Source organism: Lithobates pipiens, unplaced genomic scaffold, assembly GCF_037356315.1.
Source record: "Lithobates pipiens isolate NorthernLeopardFrog02 unplaced genomic scaffold, aLitPip1_a1.2 Scaffold_22, whole genome shotgun sequence".
In the NCBI taxonomy this organism is placed as follows: domain Eukaryota; kingdom Metazoa; phylum Chordata; class Amphibia; order Anura; family Ranidae; genus Lithobates; species Lithobates pipiens.
This window is the reverse complement of record NW_027507784.1, coordinates 117532107-117558109: the sequence shown is the minus strand read 5'-3', so window position 1 is coordinate 117558109 and position 26003 is coordinate 117532107. Positions and strand designations below refer to the sequence as shown.

At 44.1% G+C, this 26003-nt stretch overlaps 1 protein-coding gene across 2 annotated transcripts in view; it reads left to right on the top strand.

The window, feature by feature from the left end:
• Positions 1-26003, top strand: part of PDE1A (phosphodiesterase 1A) — a 420545-nt gene that overhangs the window by 106027 nt on the left and 288515 nt on the right. The window contains exon 1 of one of the 2 annotated variants that reach the window (XM_077448129.1): positions 14813-15206. The exons of the other annotated variant lie outside the window; for it this stretch is intronic. Coding sequence (XP_077304255.1) covers positions 15154-15206 — 53 coding nt within the window. The 5' untranslated portion in view covers positions 14813-15153. Of the gene's footprint in view, positions 1-14812; positions 15207-26003 lie in introns of those variants that run through there. 2 annotated transcript variants of the gene reach the window in all.

The following is a 26003-nucleotide window of genomic DNA, read 5'->3' as shown; positions in this document are numbered from 1 at the left end:
AGACTAGTTCTGGAAAAGCATTCTTTGGATGGGTAAAACTAAGATTAATCTGTACCAGGATGACAGGAAGAAAAAGTGTGGCGAAGGCTTGGAACAGCTCATGATCCAAAGTAGGGATGAGCCGAACACCCCCCTATTCGGTTCGCACCAGAACTTTCGAACGGACCCCAAATTCGAACGAACTTTAGAACCCCATTGAAGTCTATGGGACTCGAACGTTCGAAATGAAAAGTGCTAATTTTAACGGCTAATATGCAAGATACTGTCCTAAAAAGGGTTTGGGGACCTGGCTCCTGCCCCAGTGGACATGGGTCAATGCCTAAAATGTTTTTAAAAATGGCCGTTTTGGCGGGAGCACTGATTTTAATGACGATTAAAGTGAAAAATATTCCTTTAAATATGGTGCCTGGGGGGTGTCTGTAGTATGCCTGTGAAGTGCCACGTGTTTCCCGTGTTTAGAACAGTCCCTGCACAAAATGACATTAAACGGAAATAACACCATTTAAAACTGCTTGCGGTTATAATGTTATATCTGGTTCCTGCAATATTGTTGAAAATCATTGAGAAAAATGGCATGGGTAGCACTCCCTGCCCATTACCAGCCCCTTTAGGTCTTGTACGCATATTAAGGGGAACCCCGTACCCATATTAAAAAAAGGAAATGCGTGTGGCCCCCAGGCCCTATATACTCAGAACAGCAGTATACAGGCGGTGCAAACAAGACAGGGACTGTGTAGGTTTGTTGTGTTAAGTTGAATCTGTTTGTAATTTTCAACTGGTACATTTTTAAAGTGTAGCTCCAGTCAAAAAAACTATTTTTAAGCTTTTTGGAAAACATAGGGAAGGGTTATCACCCCTGTATAATTTGTTTTGTCGTCCATCTTTTTTCATCTCACTTGCTGTTGTCTCCTTCCGTTTGCAAGTAGGAGATGTTTGTAAATTGGATGTTTGAAAGTAGGTGCCTGCCCTATATGCTCTGCAGAAATGGCGGAACAAGGTGTTGGTTTTGCCACAACATTGTAAGCCCTCAAAGTGACTCTTGGTGGGGGGCGCTGGAGCCCCCTGCTGTGAACGATTATATCAAGAATTGTAATTACATGCCATTGTTGAACAGTGGTAGAAAAATTGACCTTTGGTGGTTGTGGTGCTGGTGCCATAACACTATAAGTCCTCACCGTTACTCTGGGTGGGCACAGGAAGGGGCCCTCCTGTGTAATATTATATCAAGAATTGTAATTACATGTCCCTGTTAAACAGGGGCAGAAAAATTTGGCCTTAGGCACTGCTGCTGGTGCCACGACACTGCAACCTCTCCCATATACTCTAGTTTTATTGCAGGAATTAGCCCTGCTGCAAAGCATTGCATCAAAAATTGTACTTAAACGCCCCTGTTAAACAGGGGCAGAAAAATTGGGCCTTAGGCACTGGTGCTGGTGCCACCACACTGCAACCTCTGCCATATACTCTAGTTTTATTGCAGGAATTAGCCCTGCTGCAAAGCATTGCATCAAAAATTGTAATTAAACGCCCCTGTTAAACAGGGGATGAAAAATTGGGCCTTAGGCACTGGTGCTGGTGCCACCACACTGCAACCTCTGCCATATACTCTAGTTTTATTGCAGGAATTAGCCCTCCTGCAAAGCATTGCATCAAAAATTGTACTTAAACGCCCCTGTTAAACAGGGGCAGAAAAATTGGGCCTTAGGCACTGGTACTGGTGCCACCACACTGCAACCTCTGCCATATACTCTAGTTTTATTGCAGGAATTAGCCCTGCTGCAAAGCATTGCATCAAAAATTGTAATTAAGCGCCCCTGTTAAACAGGGGCAGAAAAATGGGGCCTTAGGCACTGGTGCTGGTGCCACCACACTGCAACCTCTGCCATATACTCTAGTTTTATTGCAGGAATTAGCCCTGCTGCAAAGCATTGCATCAAAAATTGTACTTAAACGCCCCTGTTAAACAGGGGCAGAAAAATTTGGCCTTAGGCACTGCTGCTGGTGCCACCACACTGCAACCTCTGCCATATACTCTAGTTTTATTGCAGGAATTAGCCCTGCTGCAAAGCATTGCATCAAAAATTGTACTTAAACGCCCCTGTTAAACAGGAGCAGAAAAATTTGGCCTTAGGCACTGCTGCTGGTGCCACCACACTGCAACCTCTCCCATATACTCTAGTTTTATTGCAGGAATTAGCCCTGCTGCAAAGCATTGCATCAAAAATTGTACTTAAACGCCCCTGTTAAACAGGGGCAGAAAAATTGGGCCTTAGGCACTGGTGCTGGTGCCACCACACTGCAACCTCTGCCATATACTCTAGTTTTATTGCAGGAATTAGCCCTGCTGCAAAGCATTGCATCAAAAATTGGAATTAAACGCCCCTGTTAAACAGGGGCAGAAAAATTGGGCCTTAGGCACTGGTGCTGGTGCCACCACACTGCAACCTATGCCATATACTCTAGTTTTATTGCAGGAATTAGCCCTGCTGCAAAGCATTGCATCAAAAATTGTAATTAAACGCCCCTGGTAAAAAGGGGCAGAAAAATTGGGCCTTAGGCACTGGTGCTGGTGCCACCACACTGCAACCTCTGCCATATACTCTAGTTTTATTGCAGGAATTAGCCCTGCTGCAAAGCATTGCATCAAAAATTGTACTTAAACGCCCCTGTTAAACAGGGGCAGAAAAATTGGGCCTTAGGCACTGGTGCTGGTGCCACCACACTGCAACCTCTGCCATATACTCTAGTTTTATTGCAGGAATTAGCCCTGCTGCAAAGCATTGCATCAAAAATTGTAATTAAACGCCCCTGTTAAACAGGGGATGAAAAATTGGGCCTTAGGCACTGGTGCTGGTGCCACCACACTGCAACCTCTGCCATATACTCTAGTTTTTTTGCAGGAATTAGCCCTGCTGCAAAGCATTGCATCAAAAATTGTACTTAAACGCCCCTGTTAAACAGGGGCAGAAAAATTGGGCCTTAGGCACTGGTACTGGTGCCACCACACTGCAACCTTTGCCATATACTCTAGTTTTATTGCAGGAATTAGCCCTGCTGCAAAGCATTGCATCAAAAATTGTAATTAAACGCCCCTGTTAAACAGGGGATGAAAAATTGGGCCTTAGGCACTGGTGCTGGTGCCACCACACTGCAACCTCTGCCATATACTCTAGTTTTTTTGCAGGAATTAGCCCTGCTGCAAAGCATTGCATCAAAAATTGTAATTAAACGCCCCTGTTAAACAGGGGCAGAAAAATTGGGCCTTAGGCACTGGTACTGGTGCCACCACACTGCAACCTCTGCCATATACTCTAGTTTTATTGCAGGAATTAGCCCTGCTGCAAAGCATTGCATCAAAAATTGGAATTAAACGCCCCTGTTAAACAGGGGCAGAAAAATTGGGCCTTAGGCACTGGTGCTGGTGCCACCACACTGCAACCTCTGCCATATACTCTAGTTTTATTGCAGGAATTAGCCCTGCTGCAAAGCATTGCATCAAAAATTGTAATTAAACGCCCCTGTTAAACAGGGGCAGAAAAATTGGGCCTTAGGCACTGGTGCTGGTGCCACCACACTGCAACCTCTGCCATATACTCTTGTTTGATTGCAGGAATTAGCCCTGCTGCAAAGCATTGCATCAAAAATTGTAATTAAACGCCCCTGTTAAACAGGGGCAGAAAAATTGGGCCTTAGGCACTGGTGCTGGTGCCACCACACTGCAACCTCTGCCATATACTCTAGTTTTATTGCAGGAATTAGCCCTGCTGCAAAGCATTGCATCAAAAATTGTACTTAAACGCCCCTGTTAAACAGGGGCAGAAAAATTGGGCTGATGGCATCAACCAGAACCAGAAATGTTCTTCCAACATATCAGCGGAGGAGGAAGAGGATAGATAATCAACATAACAGGACAGTCACTCAGCATCAGCATAGGCAGTCTTGAAGGGATGTGATATTTAAAAAAAAATTATTCTGTTACATCAGCTTCAGGTGCTTGGTAGCTGTGGGTGATCCAAGACTGATTCATCTTGATGAAGGTCAGTCGATCAACTGATTTGGTGGACAGGCGCACCCTGTGATCGGTAACAAAGCCACCAGCAGCACTGAAGGTGCGTTCCGAAAGAACGCTGGATGCAGGACAGGCCAGTAGCTCAATTGCATACTGTGCAAGCTCTGGCCAGTGATCCATCCTCAAGACCCAGTAAGCCAGAGGATTTTCGGTGGGAAAGGTGTCCAAGTCTGACCTTGCCCCTAGGTATTCCTGCACCATGTAAATCAGACGCTGGCGATGGGTGCTGGAACCGATCATACCTTGGGGCTGCGGACTAAAAAATTGTCTGAAAGCATCAGTCAGACGGCCACCTTCTCCACCGCTCCTTCTGACCGATGCCTCAGCAACACGTTGTCCAGGAGTTTGTAACCTCCCAGTCTCTGGGAACGCGTTGCACAGACCTTTCTGCAAGGCCTCCCAGAGATGTCTCATCCTCTGCTCCCTCTGCGATGGCAAGATAAGGTCGGCAACCTTACCCTTGTACCGTGGATCAAGGAGAGTGGCCAGCCAGTAATGGTCCCTCTCCTTGATCCGAAGAATACGAGGATCCTTCCGCAGGCTTTGCAGGATCAGGGAGGCCATGCAGCGTAGGTTAGCTGAGGCATTCGGTCCGGAGTCCTCTGGGTCACTAAGGACAACATGATCCGCAGCTACCTCCTCCCAGCCACGTACAAGTCCACGTGTTTCTTGGGACTGTAAATCATCCCTACAAGACTGCTGCTGCTGATGCTGATGCTGAGTGCCAGCCTCCACCTCCATGCTGACACAATCATCCTCCTCCTCCTCTTCCTCCTCCTCATCCTCTTCCTGTGTGATGGGTGGCACAGCAGGAACACTGTCTGGATAAAGGGGGCCTTGAGAGGCAAGGAAGTCCTCCTCTTCCTGCCTCTGTTCTGCCTCAAGTGCCCTGTCCATTATTCCACGCAGCGTATGCTCCAAGAGGTGGACAAGAGGTACAGTGTCACTGATGCATGCACTGTCACTGCTCACCATCCTTGTGGCCTCCTCAAACGGTGACAGGACAGTGCATGCATCCCTGATCATGCCCCACTGGCGTGGTGAGAAAAAACCAAGCTCCCCTGACCCTGTCCTGGTGCCGTAGTCGCACAGGTACTCATTGATGGCCCTCTGCTGCATGTGCAGCCGCTGCAGCATGGCCAATGTTGAGTTCCATCTGGTGGGCATGTCACATATAAGGCGGTTCTTGGGCAGGTTCAACTCCTTTTGGAGCTCAGCCAGCCGAGCACAGGCATTAAATGATCGGCGAAAATGCACACAGACTTTCCTGGCCTGCTTCAGGACATCCTGTAAGCCGGGGTACCTGCCCAAGAACCGCTGCACCACCAGGTTAAGGACGTGAGCTACACAGGGCACATGGGTGTCACGTACCTGGTGGAAGGAGCCCGGAGTGCAGGGAGTGGCCTCTCGTAATCCTCTGGCTCGAGATCCCCTGAGAGTGGGAACAGGGACTCTAGAGGTCAGAGGGCACAAGTGCCAAGTCCGTGTAGGTGGGCTTGGTCCTGGAGCTGGTGTCAGACAGCAGCGGGTGCAGGCGGATGATTCTGGAACAGCTGGAGAGCAGTCAGCAGCTGGCAGCAGGTGCAGGTAGTCACACAGGAACGGCTGGCAGGCGGGCAACTGGCAGCAGCGGTCACGGAGACAAACTGGATAAGCAGGCAACAGCAGGGTCAAACACAGGCCGGGTCGTCAACGGGCAGGCAGTAGAGGTACCGAAGGAGAAGGCAGAAGCGTGGTCAGGAAGTCCAAGGGTCAAGGCTGGCAGCAAGCAGGGGTAAACAGGAACAAGCCGGGTAGATCAGAGGCAGGAACAATCAGGTTTAGCAGAGGTAACTCACAGGAACGCTGTAGACAGGACAGCACCGGGCCACTAGAACGGATCACTTAAGAAGCCCTCTGGGTGCCAAGAACGGTCGCACGGCGTGCCCGTTCGCGCCCACGTGAAACCGTGCAACCGTTCGTGACCCCGCGCACCCGCGTGCGCACGTTCGCAACCTCGCGCACCCGCGTGCGCCCGATCGTACCTGCTCGCACCCGCGTGCGTCCGTTCGCTCTAACACGCGCCCGGGAAGACCTATTAGCACTCAACGGACCAATACTGTGGGTAAGTCTTCCATGGACTGCTGGAACTCGGAACCGACCATGACAATGGGTCAGTTGTCCCTGTCGGAGGGCGGAGAGGAGGTTGGTGCCATTGTCACAAACCACCATTCCTGGCTTGAGCTGGCGTGGCGTCAACCACCTCTCGGCCTGCCCCTGCAGAGCTGACAAAACATCCGCCCCAGTGTGGCTCCTGTCCCCCAAACAAACCAGCGCAAGCACGGCATGGCATCGTTTTGCCTGCGTACTTGCGTAGCCCCTGGAACGCCTACGAAGCACCGCTGGTTCTGAGGACAGAGCACTGGAAGAGGCCATGGAGGAAGAAGAAGAGGAGGGGGTGGAGGAGAGAGGTGTGTCACAACCAATAGTAGCATTTTGGAGGCGTGGTGGCGGAACAACCTCCAACACTACTGCACCTTGTCCTGCATCCTTCCCAGCTGCCAGAAGAGTGACCCAATGGGCCGTGAAAGACAGGTAACGTCCCTGTCCATGCCTGCTGGACCATGAGCGAGGCAAGGACATTGCCTTCCACATGCCGGTAGAGAGCCGGAATCGCCTTCCGTGAGAAAAAGTGGCGTTTGGGGACCTGCCACTGAGGAACCGCACATTGTACAAACTCACGGAAGGGGGCCGAGTCTACCAACTGAAAAGGCAGCAGTTGAAGTGCTAGCAATTTAGCCAAGCTAGCATTCAACCGCTGGGCATGTGGATGGCTGGGAGTGAACTTCTTTCGCCGGTCCAGCAGCTGGGGCAGGGATATTTGCCTGCTATAATCGGACGTGGGTGTACCGCTAGCAGAGTTCCCGGAAGCACTTGGCTGTGACACACCTAATTCTACACCTTCATTCCTCTCAGAGCAGGTTTCAGAGAGGACTGAAGGTCTAGTGGGGTTGGAGATGCCAGCTGATGAGGAGCAAGGAGAGGTCCGCTTTGTTTTTTGGTGTGGGTCTTTGAGGTACGCTTGCCAACGAGCTGCATGGCAGGTCAACATATGTCTGGTCAAGCATGTGGTGCCCAAGCGGCTGATGTTTTGGCCACGTGAGATACGCTTGAGACATATGTTGCAAATAGCAGCGGTGCGATCTGATGCACTCGTCTCAAAAAAGGCCCACACCAAAGAACTTTTAGAATAACACGCAGAGGCAGCGCTCTGCACAGGCGGAGCTCTGCGGTGTGATTCAGTCGGTGTGCTGCCCCTAAGCTGGCCCCCGGAGGGCATCCTGCCTCGTTGGACATGTGCCTCCTCCTCCTTCTCTCTCCTTCCAGGCACCCACGTGGAGTCAGTGCCCTCATCATCCCCTCCCTCTTCATCGCTGTAGCAAACCTGACAGTATGCTGCAGCTTGTGGAACATGACTGCCAGATTGCTGTCCATCTTGAGCATCCCCTCTCTCTGCGCTCACGCTACTGCCTTCCTCTAGCTGATTGTCATCATCAGAGCCCACAAAACACTGGGCATCCTCCTGGAGCATGTACCCAACACTGTGCTCAAAGAGTTCAGGAGACTCCTCAGGAGGACGTGGTGGGTCTAGGGAAGGAGTCACTGATGATGACATTGAGAGGAGGGAAGGCGTTGGCAGCTGCTTTGCTAGTACCTGAGACTGGGTGAGAGAGGATGAGGAGGATGAAGAGGGCTTGGTCATCCACTCTACCAAGTCGTTGGCAGTTCAACATGTCCAGCTGCCAAAAAGAAGGACAAGCGTGTCCCATGGCCACGTGCTGATGACAATGCACCGCGTCCACGACCAGCACTGTTGTCTCTAGACACAGAGCCTGCTTGCCCTCTTTTATCGGCTCGCGCCTGTCTGCCTCTCCTTGCTGGCCTTCCAGACATGGTAATGGCCTGAAGGGAGTTGGGTAAAAAAGCAGTTGGGTAGTGTATATTGTGCTAGAGGCGCACAACACCCACTAACTCCTGCAGATGCCTTTATTATAGAACACCAGAGATAAAGGGGTATATACAGATGTATACTGTGCTGTGCTGGAGGCACACACAACTTCCAATAACTCCTGCAGATGGCAAGTGGGCTCAAATAGAGAAGAGCTATGTAGGTGGATATAGCGGTATGTACTGGGTACAGAGCACGCAGACAGCACGCACTATCTCCTAACACTACTGACTGCAAGCTCTATTATAAAAGATAAATCACTAGCTATATAGGTGAGGTGAATATAGCGGTGTATACTGCGGTCAGTGCACGCAGACAATAACCACTACACAACAGCAAGATCGAAAATCGGGCGAAAACGATCGGTGTGTACTGTGTTGAAGGTACACAGAACACCCACTGCTTCAGACGCCAACACACTACACAAGGCCGCCGCGCATCCTGCCTGTGGCCAATCATGGCTCTCCTCGCTGCTGGCGCTGCGATTGGCCAAGCATGCGGGGTCACAGTGCATGCTTGGCCAATCATGAGCCAGCAATGCACTGCGCCATCACAGTGCATTGTGGGCCGTGAGCGCCACACGAATTTGGCGCGAACGGACCAAAATGTTCGGACTTCGCCGAACGGACGAACAGCCAATGTTCGAGTCGAACGTATGTTGGACTCGAACACGAAGCTCATCCCTAATCCAAAGCACACAACTTCATCTGTAAAACATGGTGGAGGCAATGTGGTAGCATGGGCATGCATGGCTACCAGTGGCACTGGGTCATTGGTGTTTATTGATGATGTGACAGAAGACAGAAGAAGCCAGATGAATTCTGCAGTGTTTAGAGATATACTGTCAGCCCAGATTCAGCCAAATGCAGCAAAGTTGATTGGACGGAGCTTCACAATACAGATGGACAATGGTCAAAAACACACTGCAAAAGCAACCCAGGAGCATTTGAAGGAAAAGAAGTGGAATATTCTGCAATGGCCGAGTTAGTCACCTGATCTCAACCCAATTGAGTATGAATTTCACTTGCTGAAGGCAAAACTAAAGGCAGAAAGACCCACAAACAAAGAACAACTGAAGACAGCTGCAGTTAGAGCCTGGCAAAGCATCAGAAATGAGGAAACCCCGTCTTTGGTAATATCCATGGCTTCCAGACTTCAGGCAGTCATTTCCAGTAATGCTGTATACACACGGTCGGACTTTCCGGCAGAAAAAGTCAGACGGAATCATTTCATCAGATGTTCCGATAATGTATGGGCTTCAGTGGACTTTTTTTTTTTTAATTCTGATGGATCTAGAAATAGAACCCTTTTTTTTTAATCTTTCTGACTGAATCAATTTCTATCGGGAAATCCGTTTGTCTGTATGCTGTTCCGACTGACCAAAAACGATGCAAGGGCAGCTATTGGCTACTGGCTATTTTACTTCCTTTTTCTAGTCCCGTCGTACGTGTTGTACATCACCATATTCTAAAAGATCAGACTTTGGTGTGATCGTGTGTAGGCAAGTCTGTTTTAGCAGAACTCCTTTGGAAAAACCATCAGAATTTAAAGGATTCCTAACAAAATATTAAAAATTAACATTTTATTTATGATTATAGTCATTTGCCCAATTACATTTAAGCCCCTGAAAATGAGGTGACTGTGTATAAAAATGGTTGCAGTTCCTAATTTTTGTACTTGATATTTATGTGCCACCCCTTGAATTAAAGCTGAAAGTCTGCACTTCAAATTAATTTGGATTGTTTTGTTTTAATTTTATTATGGTGGCATACAGAGCCAAAAGTATGAAAATTGTGCCTGTGTTTAATTATTTATGGACCTAACGGTATAAGAAAACACAAAGATATATAAAAATAAATGTGCTACTCTATTTAAAAATAAACAGTACAAACAACATATATGTGCGAAACTCAATGAATACCAGAAAATAACAAATTGTGCAAAGAATCCAAATTGTTATTACCAATACAGTCTCTGCAAGTGAAAAGTCCAAAAAACAATCACAGAAGTGAAAAAGATTCTTCCAGCAAATGCAGAATATATGTGTAAATGAAAAACACAACACAGGTCCAAATGTGCTGTTGTATAATCGGTCTAGTACAGCAACTGCTTGATCTTCCTACTGATAAACCTCAAAAACGTTATAGGAAGTCTAAACACAGGGTTGCCAACCTCTCAAAGTGAAATTTACTGACACAACACAAAAAGTTCACAGACAGAGCCACTTGTTTACTGACGCAACACAAAAAAATTACTGGCAGAGCCATATTTTTTACTAACCGTTCAAAAAGTTACGCAAAATTGCCATTTTCAATATTTTAGCTACAAACAATCTGCTTAAGGTGTAACAAAAGGCAAAAAACTTTTTTTTACAGGAAGGTCAGGTTAATATAACCCAGCACAGAGTTCCTCCTTACACCAGAGTCTGCAGGGCCCTCCTTTACCGTACAAGGGGAAACTTTGCGGACCCTGATGCAAAAGGGAACATTGTGGACTCTGATGTAAAGGAGAATGCTGCAGACTCTGATAAAGAGAAATTCTGATGTAAGGGAGTCTCTGGTCACCAAAGCCCCCCCCCACAAGAGTCCACAGAGCTCCTCTTTACATAACAGTTCTCTCTTACATCAGAGTACTCAGAGTTCCCCTCTACATCAGCATCTGCAGGGTTCCCCTCCTACAGTTTAAGGGGGAACTCTGCAGACCCTGATGCAAAGGGTAACACTGTAGACCCTGATTTAAAGCAGAACTCTGATGTAGGAGGGTCTGTGGTCACCAGAGCCCCCCCCCCCCTTTACACAAGAGTCCACAGAGTTAAAAGTTCCCCCTTAGATCGGTGTCTGAAAGATTCCACCTTACAGTGCAAGGGGCCAGGGGAACTCTGTATGAAAAAGGGTAACTCTGGCCAAAACTATCATCACCTCCTCTTATTACAACCATATCTTGCAGTTTACATGTCCCCACTGCCTGCTCTTGTAAACATGGACTTAGGTTCCCAATGTGGATACTAGAAGCAGAACCACTGCCAGCACAGACACAGCAGAATGCAGGAGGAATGAGTGAACACACAGGAGTCCGGTCTTATTATGGTAATGACAAGTTTCCACCTGACTAACAGCTTAAAAAATGCCACATTGCTGCAGCAGCCGCAAAACACTAGAGCCGCAGCTGGGTGCATGGTTACAGATGAGCATGCTCCAGGGCAACTAGCCCTATACACTCCTCTGTCCCCTACTACAAGTCAGAGAAGCCATGCGTCCTTTCTGAGCGCTCCCTGCATTCCAGGAAGTGTAGTCTCTGCAGAGTGCAGGTGCAGCAGACCAAGACCAGTGTGTGCAGTACGGATAACTACAACTCCTGCCATACACAGCAGTGCCGGCTTTGGGAGAAGGCTAGGACGCTGACAGAGCCTGTCAATGGCTGCCGCTGATGAGATGGAATGGAAAGTTAAGACTGAGGAAGCTGTTTGTACAGTGTGTGTTCTCTGTGTAAGGGGGAGGTGTTACCGCTCGCCAAATTTCCGCTCTTTTTTCACTTATATTACAAAAAATAAAAAATGGAGTCATGAATAAATACCACCAAAAGAAAGCTCTATTTGTGGGAACAAAATGATAAAAATTTCATTTGGTTACAGCGTAGCATTCTCATTGAAAATGTAAGAGTGCTGAAAGCTGAAAATCGGCCTGGGAAAAAAGGGGGCGAAAGTGCCCAGTATTGAAGTGGTTAAAACAACCAGCAGTATTTAGGATTACCCACCGCCACACGTGACCAGACCAAAGGCCCATGGAAAAAAGTTTTAAGATTCAATGCTGAACACAGCCTATGCCCTAGTACGGAACTTCTTCCATATGTGTGTAAATGAGAACCTTGTCAAGAAGAATGTCCAAAATACAGCAAAGATGGATTATCCAAAGGCTTCCAGCTACTGAAAGGCATATTGTAATGTTAGCCTTTTTTCCATATCATTCATATTGGTGTTACTGTTAGCTAGAGTGAGTTAATTGAGTAACTGAGCTGCATATCTGGAGAATCCCTTTCTGAACACTACAGCCTTCGTTTTATTGAGCTTATGTTGCTTTCTGATTAAATTATCACTGCAAACATATTTTTTAAGCAAATGCAGATAAAGGTTAAAGCTATTAGGGGATTATAAGACCATTCAGACAATTTTGCATGCCATTAAAACATGGAAAACGGATATAACAATGTCATGAAGTTTTTCTTATAGAATTATTTTTTTTACCAGAGCTGCCACATTGGGAAATAAATGATAGTTTTCACTTTTGATTTAATTTGCAAATTGACAAATTGACATTTGTATAAAAATTTTACATGAAAAACCCACCCCCTTCCTAGGTAATATGACCACATACACAACTGCCTTTCTGACATAGCGTTTTCACTTATTTTTATGTGCCCAAGCATCTGTGCTCCAGTATGCAGGTGCAACAAAAGGTTCTACAGAGATGAATGGAAAATACATCTTTCTTTTCCCAGGTATCTCTATAGAACTTCTATAGAACCAATACGCTAGAAATTAGGCTCCAGCAACTGTTTTTTTCAGGGTTGCAACAACTAGCTGTTGTGGCCTACATACTAATATATAGGTATATTCTTTAACTTAATTAATTATTTTTAAACCTTTAACCATTTTAAGTTGGTTACCTACATACTGCTATCAGCACCTAAAACCCTGATGCAGGGAGGCCTCTGAATGCCAGAAACACGTTGGCTTCATGGCTTGTCATACTGGAGTTGTATGATTAAAGTAAAACCAGAGCCCCACTTAGAAAATTTGCTAGGTGTTACAGTTTTTGGCAAAAGAGTTTTTGCCCAATAAAACTTTACCTTATGCTCCTGGCAATTGTTTTTTCTGAATGCACACTTCACAGAGCATGTGCTGTGCAGTGTACATCCTGGCTTATTCCCAACATGCTTAGAATACAGCTGGATGGCAGATAATGCATGTTAGCAGAAATTACATCATCGGTGGCCATCCAATGCCTAAAGAGAAGCATCAGAGGACCCAGAAGAAACAGTTGGGGAGATGACGTTATTGTACAAAGCAGCCATTTGAGGCTGGAACTGTCACAACTGGAGGAGGGCACAATGAGAGATAAGTGTACAATATTTGTACATTATATAAAAAGCTCACCTGCCCACAGACCGACACCCAAGGAGTTCTGCTTTAAATAATTACACTTGGATTCTAAATTGTTGGTGGGGCCAGGATAAAAAAATTACAGCTGCTCAGCAGATAGGCTGTCCGCTTAAAGTAGAATTCCAGTACAAGCCTAACTAAGCTTAGAAATGCTCCCTCCCCTCCTAACATCTATGCTGGTGAACCTGTCTAAAGCACCATACACACTATCAGATTTTCTGCTGATTTTTGTCTTCAGATTTACCAAAACCATGTAGTGCAAGGGCCTGCTTGATTGCATACACATTGAAACTCTTAAGGTTTGACCTCATATTATATGGTTTTGGTAAATCTGAAGGAAAAAATCAGCAGAAAATCTGATAGTGTGTATGGGGCTTTATATACTTACCTATTTTCAGGCCTCTCCATTCCTGTCACATGATTCGGCTCCCCTGTGTCAGCCAGTGGCGGCTGCAGGGAAGAGGAGGGAGCGACAACAACAGATGGGCGATAGGAGCCTATGGGTTCTGTGACTACTTAGGCATAGCCCGCAATTGTCGAGTACTACCTTCTCTCCCCTGCAGTCAGCACTGGCTGACACAAGGGAGATTACATGACCGGACTATAGCTGGTTGAAATTAGTAATATGTCTCCTTTCATACTCGCTCATTACCGGCTCTCTCCTCTCCCTGCACTGTGACAGCATGAGGAAAGGAATGCTGATAACTGGCACGTGTGCTTACATCATGATCAGCTGTGACTGGACACAGATGATCATGTGGTAAAGAGCCACTGTGATTGGCTCTTCACCCCGATCTGTGATCAGCTGTATCCGAAGGAAACAGCAATCACAGAGCCTGCTGGGGGCATGCCACAGCGGATACACGGGAGACGCGGTTCTGGGAGGACATCAATAGATGCCCTTGCAGAACTGGACAACCATGCTGTAGGTGTGTACAAACATCTTATACAGGTTAGTCAGCATAGGTGTCAGCAGAGGGGAAGGGAGCATTTTTAAGATTAGTGGGGTTGTGCTGGAATTCTACATTAAGCGTATGCATTTTTTTTAAAGTTTGGTTGGAATGTTCTTTAAAATAAAGGTAACTTGTATTTTTAGTTTACTGCTCCTTTATGCTGTCATTACATAATATCATTTTGAAGAGTTATTTACATGTTTTTCTGAACACTGTGCCCTGTCATAATCTGGAATACCCTCCACAGTGAAAAGTGCCAGACAAACAAGGTAACCCTTTAATTTTGTACTGGCCTATCTACACCTCATATCCAGAAGGGAATAAAAGCCAGATTGTACAGTAATTATAATCTCTTGAAAAGCAGCCAGCCACACAGACTGCATCTATCCGTCTTTATTAATTTGTGTACGCTGCTTGTTACTGAAGAAACTTTCTTACGATGTGAACATGGAAAACTCTCGGGCAGTCCTCAAACTTTTAGTTTGAATAAAAAAAGAAAAGAAAAAAAAAAAAAACAGGCTTCCAGCAGTAGTCTAAATTCTACGACATGCCCATATGTTTAAGGAGCTCTGACGAATATAAGCAGAGCACATTCTCAGAGCTTGATGATGAGAACTTGCTGACTTTTTTTTTTTTTTTTAAAGCTTCAAATGCTCTTGGCTGAGTTTCACTTTTCCTTGCAGACTTTAGTAGTCTGTGACTGTGGCCCTTCTCCTTTCTCAGTCAACTCTAAACATGTGCTTTTGTGCAGTTCGCTCTGTTGAGTTGTGTGCACAGTTATGTGGCCTCAATGGATTTTTTTCACTCAGCAGTTAAAGAGGGTAAACTCCTTCGAACACACAACATACTATCGGGACTGTGCACAGCACAATAGCTGAAGAAGATCTTTTTTATGTATACTTCTGTTTCTGGACTTTTTTCCTTCTTTTATTGTTTTGTGTTTGTGGTTCAATTTCTGGAAATCTATACCCTGCACTAAATTTAAATGGGTGACTGCATTACAATTAAGAAAAAGCACCTACAAAAACCAATATTTAGGTAAGTCGTCCTGTACTTTGTAGAACTTTGTTTCAACTTTCTCCGACGTGCCATGATAAAATTGGATTTTGCAGTACAGTTTGTACTTACCCTTTACATTGTGTTAAGTATTATTTGTTTGAGAGTTTTACCTGTAACGTAAAGTTTTGTGTTGTTGAAAAGAGAACATGTTTATGTTTTTAACTGCTGGAAGCCTTCATTTACTTCTCTCACTGTAACTGTGAAGTGTTAGGAGGGTGCCCCAGGGTTTCTTAATACTTTATTCTTTGATCTCTGCAGTGTTCAGATGCTTTTGTTACTACTTACTAGCAGTACTGTTGAAATCGAGTGTGTCTTTTAATAAGTAACATTTTCAAAAGTGAATTTATAATACAGCATGTGCTAATTCAATGGGAATTTTTCAAAGGCACGGGACTATCCCAGTTTGTGGTCGATATTGTTTGGAAGTATTATGACTCTTTTTTACATGTTTAACTCATTTGGGCTCGTAAGACAAGTTTATGAAAGAAGCAACAAAGTGCAAACTGCATTCATCTACAAAAAGATTGTATTCTCTATCTGCTTAGTCCTGCCGAGACAATGAAAGACCACATTGACTGGGCCGTCACTCCTTTTTGTGTTTGGCATTTATATATTTTCAATTGCCTAATGCAAAATGCATAGTTTATTTAGGAATAAAAGTTCCTGCTTTGTCACTGACCCAATTTGAAACATCATTATCAGTATGCAAATACTGTGCACACAAGCTTATAATCTTACAAAACTATAGGTATGCGTGTAAGATATATATATATATATATATATATATATATATATATATATATATATATATATATATATATATATATATATAAAAACAATAAAAACAACAACATGGAGACATGACCTCAAACTAACTGGAGGAACGTTCAAAACTAATCTTAGAAAGTATTATTTTACTGAAAAGGTGGTTGATGCTTGGCATAAATTAACAGCAGAGGTAGTGAGACAGTCAACAGTAAATGGCTCCAAACATGCTTGGGATAAACATAAATCTATAGTCAGACAATAAAGTTAACTAAACAAAAAAGAAAAATGGGCAGACTGGATGGACTATTCTGTCTTTTTCTGTTGTCACTTTTCTATGTTTCTATGTAAAAATAACAAGTGCTAAAAAATGTATAACAGAGCTCACTCTACGTAATACCCCTCCTGCTGTTATACATAAAATCAACAGTAATATGAACCTGCTCGTCAAAGTATGGTGCACACCCTACACTGTAAGCAGACTCGTACTAGAGTTGTATTTATTTTAACAGAAGAAGCGGGTATTCTATGGAGTTAGTGTTGCTATATGTTTTTTGTAGCTTGCTATCTAGATATATCCCTTACAAAAGGGTAGAGTATGGCAGTCCTCTATGGCTGTGCAATAATAGATTTCTTTTGAACAAGAAAACAAGAAAACTTTGAAGCCTAGCTAAAAGAGCAGTGCAAAGAGAAATGGGTAGATATAAATTGCAGTAACCAATGCAATCAGTAAAGGTAGACATAGAGGACTCAACAAAAAGAATGCGTGTCCTCCCTGCTGAGAAATTGTATTCTGACAGCAGGACACCTCCACTGTCAAAATACACTGCTCAGTGGCTGCAGTCACTGATCATGAAAAGGTTTTCCAACATTTCCCTTCAACAGTACAACTACTACATGGACAGCCACACTTTAAACATTTTTCTATCCATAGGTAAAAACTCTTTCACTCTTTCATGGCATGCCCCTGCTGACCAGCTATTTGTGATCTCTGCTAATCAATTTTGAGCTTATTTCTACTCTAATGCCTGAGAATCCCATTGAAAGTATGTGCTGAACAGGTCCTGCTGCTTTTGGAGCATCACCTGCTTAAAGCTGGATTCCACCCTAAAGTGGAACCTCCGCTGATCGGATCCCTCCCCCCCTCCGGTGTCACAATTGACACCTTTCAGGGGGGAGGGGGGTGGAGATACTTGTCAAAGACAGGTATTTACACCCACTTCCGGGCATAGACTCCCGTGGGAGTCTACGCCATTTCCTGCCCTGCCGCGCTGTCTGCTGGGACACACACGGGTCCCAGTGATAGCGCGGAGATTTCCTATTGCGCTGCGCGACTCGCGCATGCGCAGTAGGGAACAGGGAAGTGAAGCCGATTCACTTCACTTCCTGATTCCCTCACCTAGAATGGTGGCGGCAGCAGCCGAGAGCCGAGCGATCGATCGGCCTCGGCTGCCAGCATCGCTGGAACCCGGGACAGGTGAGTGTCTATTTATTAAAAGTCAGCAGCTGTAGTATTTATAGCTGCTGGCTTTTAATATTTTTTTTTGGGTGGAATCCCTCTTTAACCGGGACTGCAAGAAGCCAAGTGGACATGAATAGTGCAACACTTGCCAGTCATAACTGCCTACAGAGCACAGGGGCTTTCCACTTAGACGTTTATGGAAAACCCCTTTTGAAAGCAAAGACAACATTGATATACCATAAAAATCTGACATAAGGCTGTACATACTGTAAATTGAAGGCTGTCTCTGAGAAATATGTCCATCCTCACTGAGACTGTCACAAAACCAGATCTACGATCTGCTTTCACGTACTATTGCAGTGAAAGGCTCATTCCCTCACCTTTCTCTGGAAACATTATCAACCCCTGAATAATCCTAAAGTTTGTTCAACTCTGCAAGAGACAACACCTAAAGTGGTTGTAAACCACTGACATGAAAAATGAACAAAGCAAATCCCTCTATAATGTGTGTTTGCCTCAATCCAAAACACCAAGTGTGACTTCTTCTGTCTGCTTCCTTGCTCCTCTGCTATTGGCTAATTTCTGACAAGTCGTGCCGACTTCAAGTAACCAAGCTCCAGCACACAACATGCGATCAACACCCTCAGCTGTGTATGCTTCTCTATGAAATTGTTTGTGAAATTCTCTCCACTCAGGTCTCAGATCACACTCAGCTCTTCTCTCTTGTCAGTGTGTGATGTCAGATTCATGTCCCATACCTCTGGAAGCTCAGAAATGCTGTGTAAATTATGCATTTTAAAAGGCTGTAGAACTCAGATCAAACACAAAAAAAAAAGTCAGCGCCGACCCCACAACTAACTCTCAAATGTTCCCAGTCTATATAGAAAAAGTTCTCTTGCTCTAGGTGCTGCAGCTCTCTCAAAGATCCACTGGGGCGGTGGACTTAATCTGAAATATACAAGGAAAAGAGAGTGCATGGTTGCCCTAGTGTAATTCCATTTTAATGATACAAATGCAAAATCAAACAATGGGATTTAGATCGCATGTACCGCAGGATGTATGTCTCCCTTCCTAGCCTGTATAACTGGGTTGGCTCCCAATAACAAGTGGTGATGGTATGAGAAGTCACTGAGGACTCTGTTTCCTCATCTCGTCAGGCTGTGTCTGCTGTAGGGCATGCACACGGTCCAGCCGGTGCTGCGTGATGTCACTCGTGGCCGGAGAAGGTGAGTGAGATGTCTCCTCTTTAGCTAACAAAAAATGGTTGCCAAGACTACATGTTTCGGAGGCGTGTTATACAAACCAGTTATACAGGCCAGTAAGGGAGACATACAGCCTGCTGTACATGCGATCTAAGTCCCATGTTTGTGAGTGTAATCCTCTATTGTTTGATTTTGCATTTGTATCATTAAAAGGGAATTACACTAGGGCAGCTGTGCACTCTCTTTTCCTTGTATATTGTAGAGATCAGGTGGCTGCACATAAACAGATACCACTTATGTTTCCTTTCTGTGTATCATGTGCGGCAAGTCACTTCACTGGGTATAAGCAAGGGTGTTACAATACCACTTCCAGGAGTTGACAAAAGCATGCCACACCAGCTTTATAAATCTGAGCAGTGTCTGACTTAATAAGGGGTTTAGGAGCCCCAAAAGATAGGAACCTGGTGTCTCCAGAAGTGCCCAAATGTGAAGGAGAAGCTTAGGAATGGATTCTTCATTGATTTGATATTTATTGCTCACAGAATAATATAAAACACCTTACAATGCGTTTTGTGGCACTACATTGGCCACTTCCTCAGTTTCATAGGTCAACAAGGACTTAATTGGGTAGGACATCAATGTGCACATGGATGTAAATTCCTTGTCTCTGTTGATAATAATATTACATGTATGGCATAGAGGGTGACCACACCTATAGTTTCCTGTTAGTGTATTATTGTGGAGATCTTTTTATATCAGGTTTTTGTCTGTTGTACTGCTTTTTAGTCTACTAGGTGCTAAAATATTCCTTCAGCATTGGAAGGTGCAGCTAGCTGGGTGTCCTGGGTAGGTTTGCTTTCAAATAGGGGTCCTGTAAAAGTATATGCCAGTGTGTTTTCATAGATTTTTTGATTTTGCTGTAATCAGTGTTATATCTAGTGATGAAGTTATAATTGTATTTGTTGGAGATTTTTTCTTTTGGGTCTGGAAATATCAATTTATCTCTGTATAGATTTTGTGCTTTTGTCTTAAGCCTCATACACACGATAGGACTTTGTACAAACTTTCCCTTGGATTTTTGTACAAAGGGCGTCGGCCCTGAACTTGTATTGCATACACACAGCAGGACTTTTTCAGCCAACTTTCACCAAACCACGTGGTTTTTCTGCTCTTTACCGCCACCTTTGGTCAACTTCTGTATTGTTGTCTGATCTTTTGCATTGGTTCTGAGCATGCCCGTTTGTACTTTGTACAAAAGTCCTATGGTTTTCTGTACACACGATCAGACTTTGCTCCATCAGACTTTTGTTGCCAGAAAGTTTGTCCGTTCGCACAGCCAACAAAAGTCCGATGAAAACCAAAAAAGTTTGTCCGATGGAGCGTACACACAGTCGGATGTTGCTCCAAAACAGCTAATTTGCATGTTTGTTGTCAAAAAGTCTGATCGTGTGTATGGGCCTTTAGACTGTTGAATCAGTTTTTTCGGATAATGTTTTTTGGAAAGACCGTTCTATCATATAAACTTATAGAATATTATTGATGTTTGATCACTTGAATGTGATAAACATTGGACAAGATAACATATACATACAAACAAATATATTTTATACTATATATTTGTATACTTCTCTTCTCTACCTAAATATATTATTTTGTTTATCAGTGTTTTAGGCACCATCCGCAGGAAGTGGCCAGTATAGTGCCATGCAAAGCGTTGTATGGTATTTTGTACTATTCTGTGAGAAATAAATATCAAATCAATGAAGAATCAATTTCTTAGCTTCTCCTTCACATTCGGGCACCTCTGTTGACACCAGGTTCCTATCTTTTTGGGGCTCCTAAACCTCTTAGGCCACATACACGCGATCAGAGTTTCCGTCTGAAAAATCTTGGATGGTTTTACCCACGGAATTCCGCTCAAGCTTGGCTTGCATACACACAGTCACACAAAAGTTCCCCAAACTTTCAACCGTCAAGAACACGGTGACATACAACACTACGACGAGCAGAGAAAATGAAGTTCAATGCTTCTGAGCATGCGCCGAATTGTTTCAGAGCATGCGTCGGAATTTTTCGCATTGGAATTGCCACAGACGATTGGAATTTCCGATCTGAACTTTTTCCGTCGGAAAAATAGAGAACCTGCTCCCAATCTTTTGCTGGCGGAAATTCAGCCAGCAAAAGTCAGATGGAGCATACACATGGTCGCATTTTCTGACTAAAAGCTCACATTGGACTTTTGCTGGCGGAATTTCTGATCGTGTATACGGGACATTACTGTGAACACACCAGAATTCTAAGTCCACAGAGCCTAGGATTGTCTGGATCACCCCACTGAGCATCGAGAGCGACTTTACTACGCACAGGGACAGTCATATTCCCAGCATGCTTACATGCCAGGTTGTCTGATATCCCAGCTTAGCAACCTCTCAGATGTGAATACATCATTGCACTTTACCTTTTCATCATATATTTCATCTAATTATCTGTCAAACTACTACACCATAAGAAACTCTCCTGTGGCCTCTGCCTCTTTTTTTCTCCTTATCTTTGGAGGTACCACAATGACTGGCATTATAAGTCATTATAAGTCAGAAAAGGGGAAAGACACATTTCAGGAACTCATCATCCAATGAGCAATCTTTTATGCAATACATATCTTACAAGCTGCTTAATCATTTAATAGTGTACTTACAGAATATCAATGGAACTATACTGCCTTAAATAGCTCCCTCAGTAGATATATTATGAACTTTACAATTTAATTGGATAGAATAGTAAATCTTACTATGATGACAGCTGGCAAAAAAATAGGAAGTGAAATGCTGTAGTACCGTAATACCGCACGCATGTAAAATTCAGTAACGCCAACTGTAGATTGCTTTAAAGTAAACAATTTGCAGACTAGTAATAGCTTTTCTGGCATGGAGTATAGGTATTTCTCAGATGCTTAGCAAAGAAGTGTCTCCAAAGTCTGCACCAAGATATCTGTTATAAATATATTTTGCTACACAATTAAAAGGAATGAGAGAAAAGACTGAGCAGACACCATGGGTCTGCCTGATAAACTATAGTGAAGCTCATGTTGGCAGTGAGGATGAGCAGCTTTCACTTCACTTTGCCAGCAAAATGATGCTTGCTTGTGTACGTTATCAAGGACAATATCTGGGATGTAGCGTGCAAAATGTGATCTATAAACAATGGATTCTCTTGACTAAAGAACAGTTCTCCTACAAACTATAAAACATGAAGCTTTCAGAAAAAAAAAAAAAGTGAAAAATACATAAACTGGTAGTAGAATATAAAGTAAAAGTTGCTAAAAAAAGTAAAATGATCTCAAATGAATTCTATAATTTGTCACATTTGTCAATAAACACATTGCTTAAATATTCCCAAATAACAGAAGTATGATTTTATATGTTTATAAACAATATAATGCATAGGCGTGCGCACAGGGTGTGCCAGGTGTGCCTGATCAACCAGTGTGTCACAGATACCCCCTGTTTAGACCCCTGATATTTCCCCAAGGGCTCCTAAAAAAAATCAAATTGTAAAAACATAAAATAAAAACTACTGACACCTTCCACTGCCCTACTGACACCATTCTCTGTCCTACTGACATCATCCATTGCTCTGCTGACACCATCAGTATATACTGTATACACATGCACACACACGCAAATGTGTTTAAACTTGGGGGTGCACACCCTAATGCAACAGGCTGTGCACACCTATGATATAATGTATTAATCTGAACTAAACTGATCCCACTATATCATATTTTTTTATTTTTGGAAAAAATTGGCCATGCTTTGTATTAGGTCTTTTTCTGGATCAACTTGACTTTGTCAGATTGGCTGCAGACATGCAAATGCAGAGAGTTCTTTCAGTCACAAATATAAAAAAGGGGATTGCATGTTGCGAAAAGTAAAAGGAAGGTTGTACTTTTTGACAAACTGCTGAGTACAGAGGGAAACACGTTAGAGCTTAAAGTGATTGTAAAGGCTCATTTTTTTTCCTAAAAAAATAACAAACATGTTATACTTACCTGCTATGTTGCAGTGGATTTGCATAGAGCAGCCTGGATCCCGGTTTTCTCAGCTGTGATCCTGGCCCCTTCCTCCTGTTCAGTGCCCCCACAGCAAGCACCTTGCTATGGGGGCACCCGAGCTGAGTCACAGCTCCCTGTGTCCACTCAGACACCACCCACCCCGGCCCTGCCCCTCGTTTTTCATGTTTTATGTATGTATATTCATTTCTTGTTTTTCTCCTTATTCAAATGATTTTATTGGTTTATTGGTTCACGGTATTATTAGTTATAAATGTTTGGTCCATGTTCCTATGTGTATGCAGGACCTTTTGGTATGCATAAGAACATGGACCTTCAGTTTGAGCTTTTATTCAAGTTTCTAGCCGCATGCTCTTTGGGGCTGAGGTTTGGTGATTGATCGAGCTGTGTTCTCATTACTGATTATCACCGCCCCCCGAACAGCTATTGGGGTGGTCTATGTAAGATCTATCAGTTGTCAGATGTATGTGTGAAACACGTCTATGTGACCACAGTTTGGTGTTTGGTGTTATCTTTGTGAAACAAAATAAAAGGCAATCAGAAGTTCTGGATGTGCAGCCATTTTTTTCTTCTTCCCGGCCCTGCTCCCTCACTCCTCTAATTGGCTAGCTGACTTTGATTGACAGCAGCGGGAGCCATTGGTGCCACTGCTGTGTCTCAGCCAATCAGGAAGGTAATCTCAGATGGCTGAGAGATTCATGGACATCCCTGGAACTAGATGGACCTCAGGTAAGTGTTAGGGGGCTGCTGCCCACAGAAGGCTTTTTATCTTAATGAATAATGCATTAAGATAAAAAAAAACCTGCCTTTACAACCCCTTTATTCCTGTGTCCTGTGCTAATTTGGAATAAAAGAAGCACATTGATTAGTGGTCATAAAGTCTGATTTACAGAACTAAAGCACCTGGATAAGAATTCTTATTTTTTTTCAATTGAAAATTATTTTCACTTGCATGCAAGATGAGATTTGAAAATTACAGTCACATCGCTTAAAGAGTTTGTTAACACAAAAAAAAAACTAATCCTGTTCCCTTAAAGCTTGTTATACAGCACATAGCTTGTGCTGTGTCATTTGGCCCCCTGTAACACCTGTAATACCTGTCTGATCCTGCCTGGCTTCCCCTCCCCCTGTACGCTCACTCCGATATTCAGGGCTGCTGAGCCCTGACACCATGGTCAGCGTACGTGCCTCTGTCAGCCGCAGCCTGCTATCTGTCTCCTGTGTCCTCTCCTCCATCCTCTCCCCCCTCCCCTCTCTGACTGCTTCTGTCAGCACCCGTGACGCCCCCTCACTCCTGCTGCTTTTATATTTAATATTAAAATCTCCCATCCCTCTGTATTATAACAATAGGTTCCCCTGTGTCTGTGTTATATAGCAAATATGCTTATCTGTACCGATAACACAGTGTCTTCCTATGATCATGTGAGTCCTCGGCTCTGTCTCTCCTCTCCCCTCTCCTCCCCGGCTGACGTCAGTGGTAGTGCTCAGCCCCACCTGTTGGAACTCTGAACCGGGCAGAGGAGAGAGGAGGCTATTATATAACACAGACACAGGGGAACTTATTGTTCTAATACGGAGGGGATGGAAGTATTTTATAGAAGTGGCTTTACAACCACTTTAAAGCCAAGGAAGCTGGCATCTTAGCCTCTGCTTGATCTGCAACTGCCATGATTCTGCACATGTGATCATGTGACCAGTTAGGACACCAGCCATTTTATGGTTTGACAGTTTGGTTGAGAGCACAAGCAAATGTGACAGTTATGCCATGTACATACGAGCAGATTTTCTGTCGGAAAAATCTTGGATGTTTTTTCCGACAGAATCCCACTCAAGATTGTTAGGTTATAAAAAAAAGTATACAGTATGAATTTTTCTTCCACCATTTTGTTCTGATAAATATACCAATAAAATAGTTGTGTTTACTGGTCAATGAGTGCAAAATTACATGTTGATCCTGCCATAAATTCAGTATAAATCACACATTTCTGGGAACACTGCAGAGTTATCCCAAACAGAGTATTATCAGCCCTGCTCAGTTCACCTCTGTGAACTCCAGAACTCCTCCCTATAGAGATGAGGAGAGGAAGAGGTGCCCTATAACCTTAGCACACTTCCTGTCTTAGCCCACGTACACACGGTCGGAGATTTTGGCAACCAAATCCGTCGGAGTTTGTCTGTCGGATTTAGTCCGACGGATTGTGTCCGAAACTGTTGCATACACACGGTCGGGCCAAGTTGTCTGATTTAGCGGTTGCCAAGAACGCAGTGACGTAATTTCGTTACGATGGGACTACATTCAGGCTAGTAGCCAATAGCTTTGATGTAGGAATTTGATCTGAGCATGCGTGGCACTTGGTCCGATCAAAATTCGCTACACATGATCGGATTAGTACCGACCGGCCCAGTTGGTTGGGAAATATTTCCAACATGTTGGAAAATTGGGTCCTGACGGAGATTCGGACGGAATCAGTCCGATGCATACCACACACAGTCGGATTATCTGACGACACGGTCCGATAAGACGCATTCCGACAGATTCTCCGACCGTGTGTATGCGGCATTAGAGTGACAACACTGTTGCTCAATGATTGCAGCACAGGAAGCACTAGGACAGGAAGTGTGTTACTGACAAGATCACCAGATGAAAATAAAGAAAAAAGTTTGGAAAAAATAAAGGAAAAAAAAAAATCATAAAAAAGAAAAACCAGCGAAAATCCAGAGTCCAGCCAGAACATCTATGGACTAGTATAAGGCTCAAATTCACTTTACAAAATCAAATTGATTTAAGTGTAACTTAAAAATTTTACTAAAGGCAAACTTTTTTTACATTTTGGATACAGTAATGTAGGGTTATAACCCCCGTCATTTTTTTTGCCATCTGTGTTTCATTTAGGAGATTTCCCTACACTTCCTGTCCTCCAGTAAAAACAGGAAGTAAGAGAAAAATCCCTCCAAAGGGAGGGAGTCTCAGTGTATCACCAGGGTCCCCATTAGAAGATTTCAACACCAGGGCCGAGACAAGGGGTGGGCAGAAGAGACACATGTTCTGGACACAGAGGCGCTAAGTTGAGAAGGGGCACTCACAGACGATGAGCGCTCCACTCTCCAGCTATCTGAATGACTTGCCGCCATCACTCCTGCCATTCAGAAAAGAGCACAGTGTAGGACCTCGGAGATCCTTCCTGCCGACCTGGAGGAGGGAGGTGTAAGATCAGCAGATGGAGCGAGTATGTGCTGAGGTAAAAAATTGGTTGCTTTATTAATCGTGACCAATTATG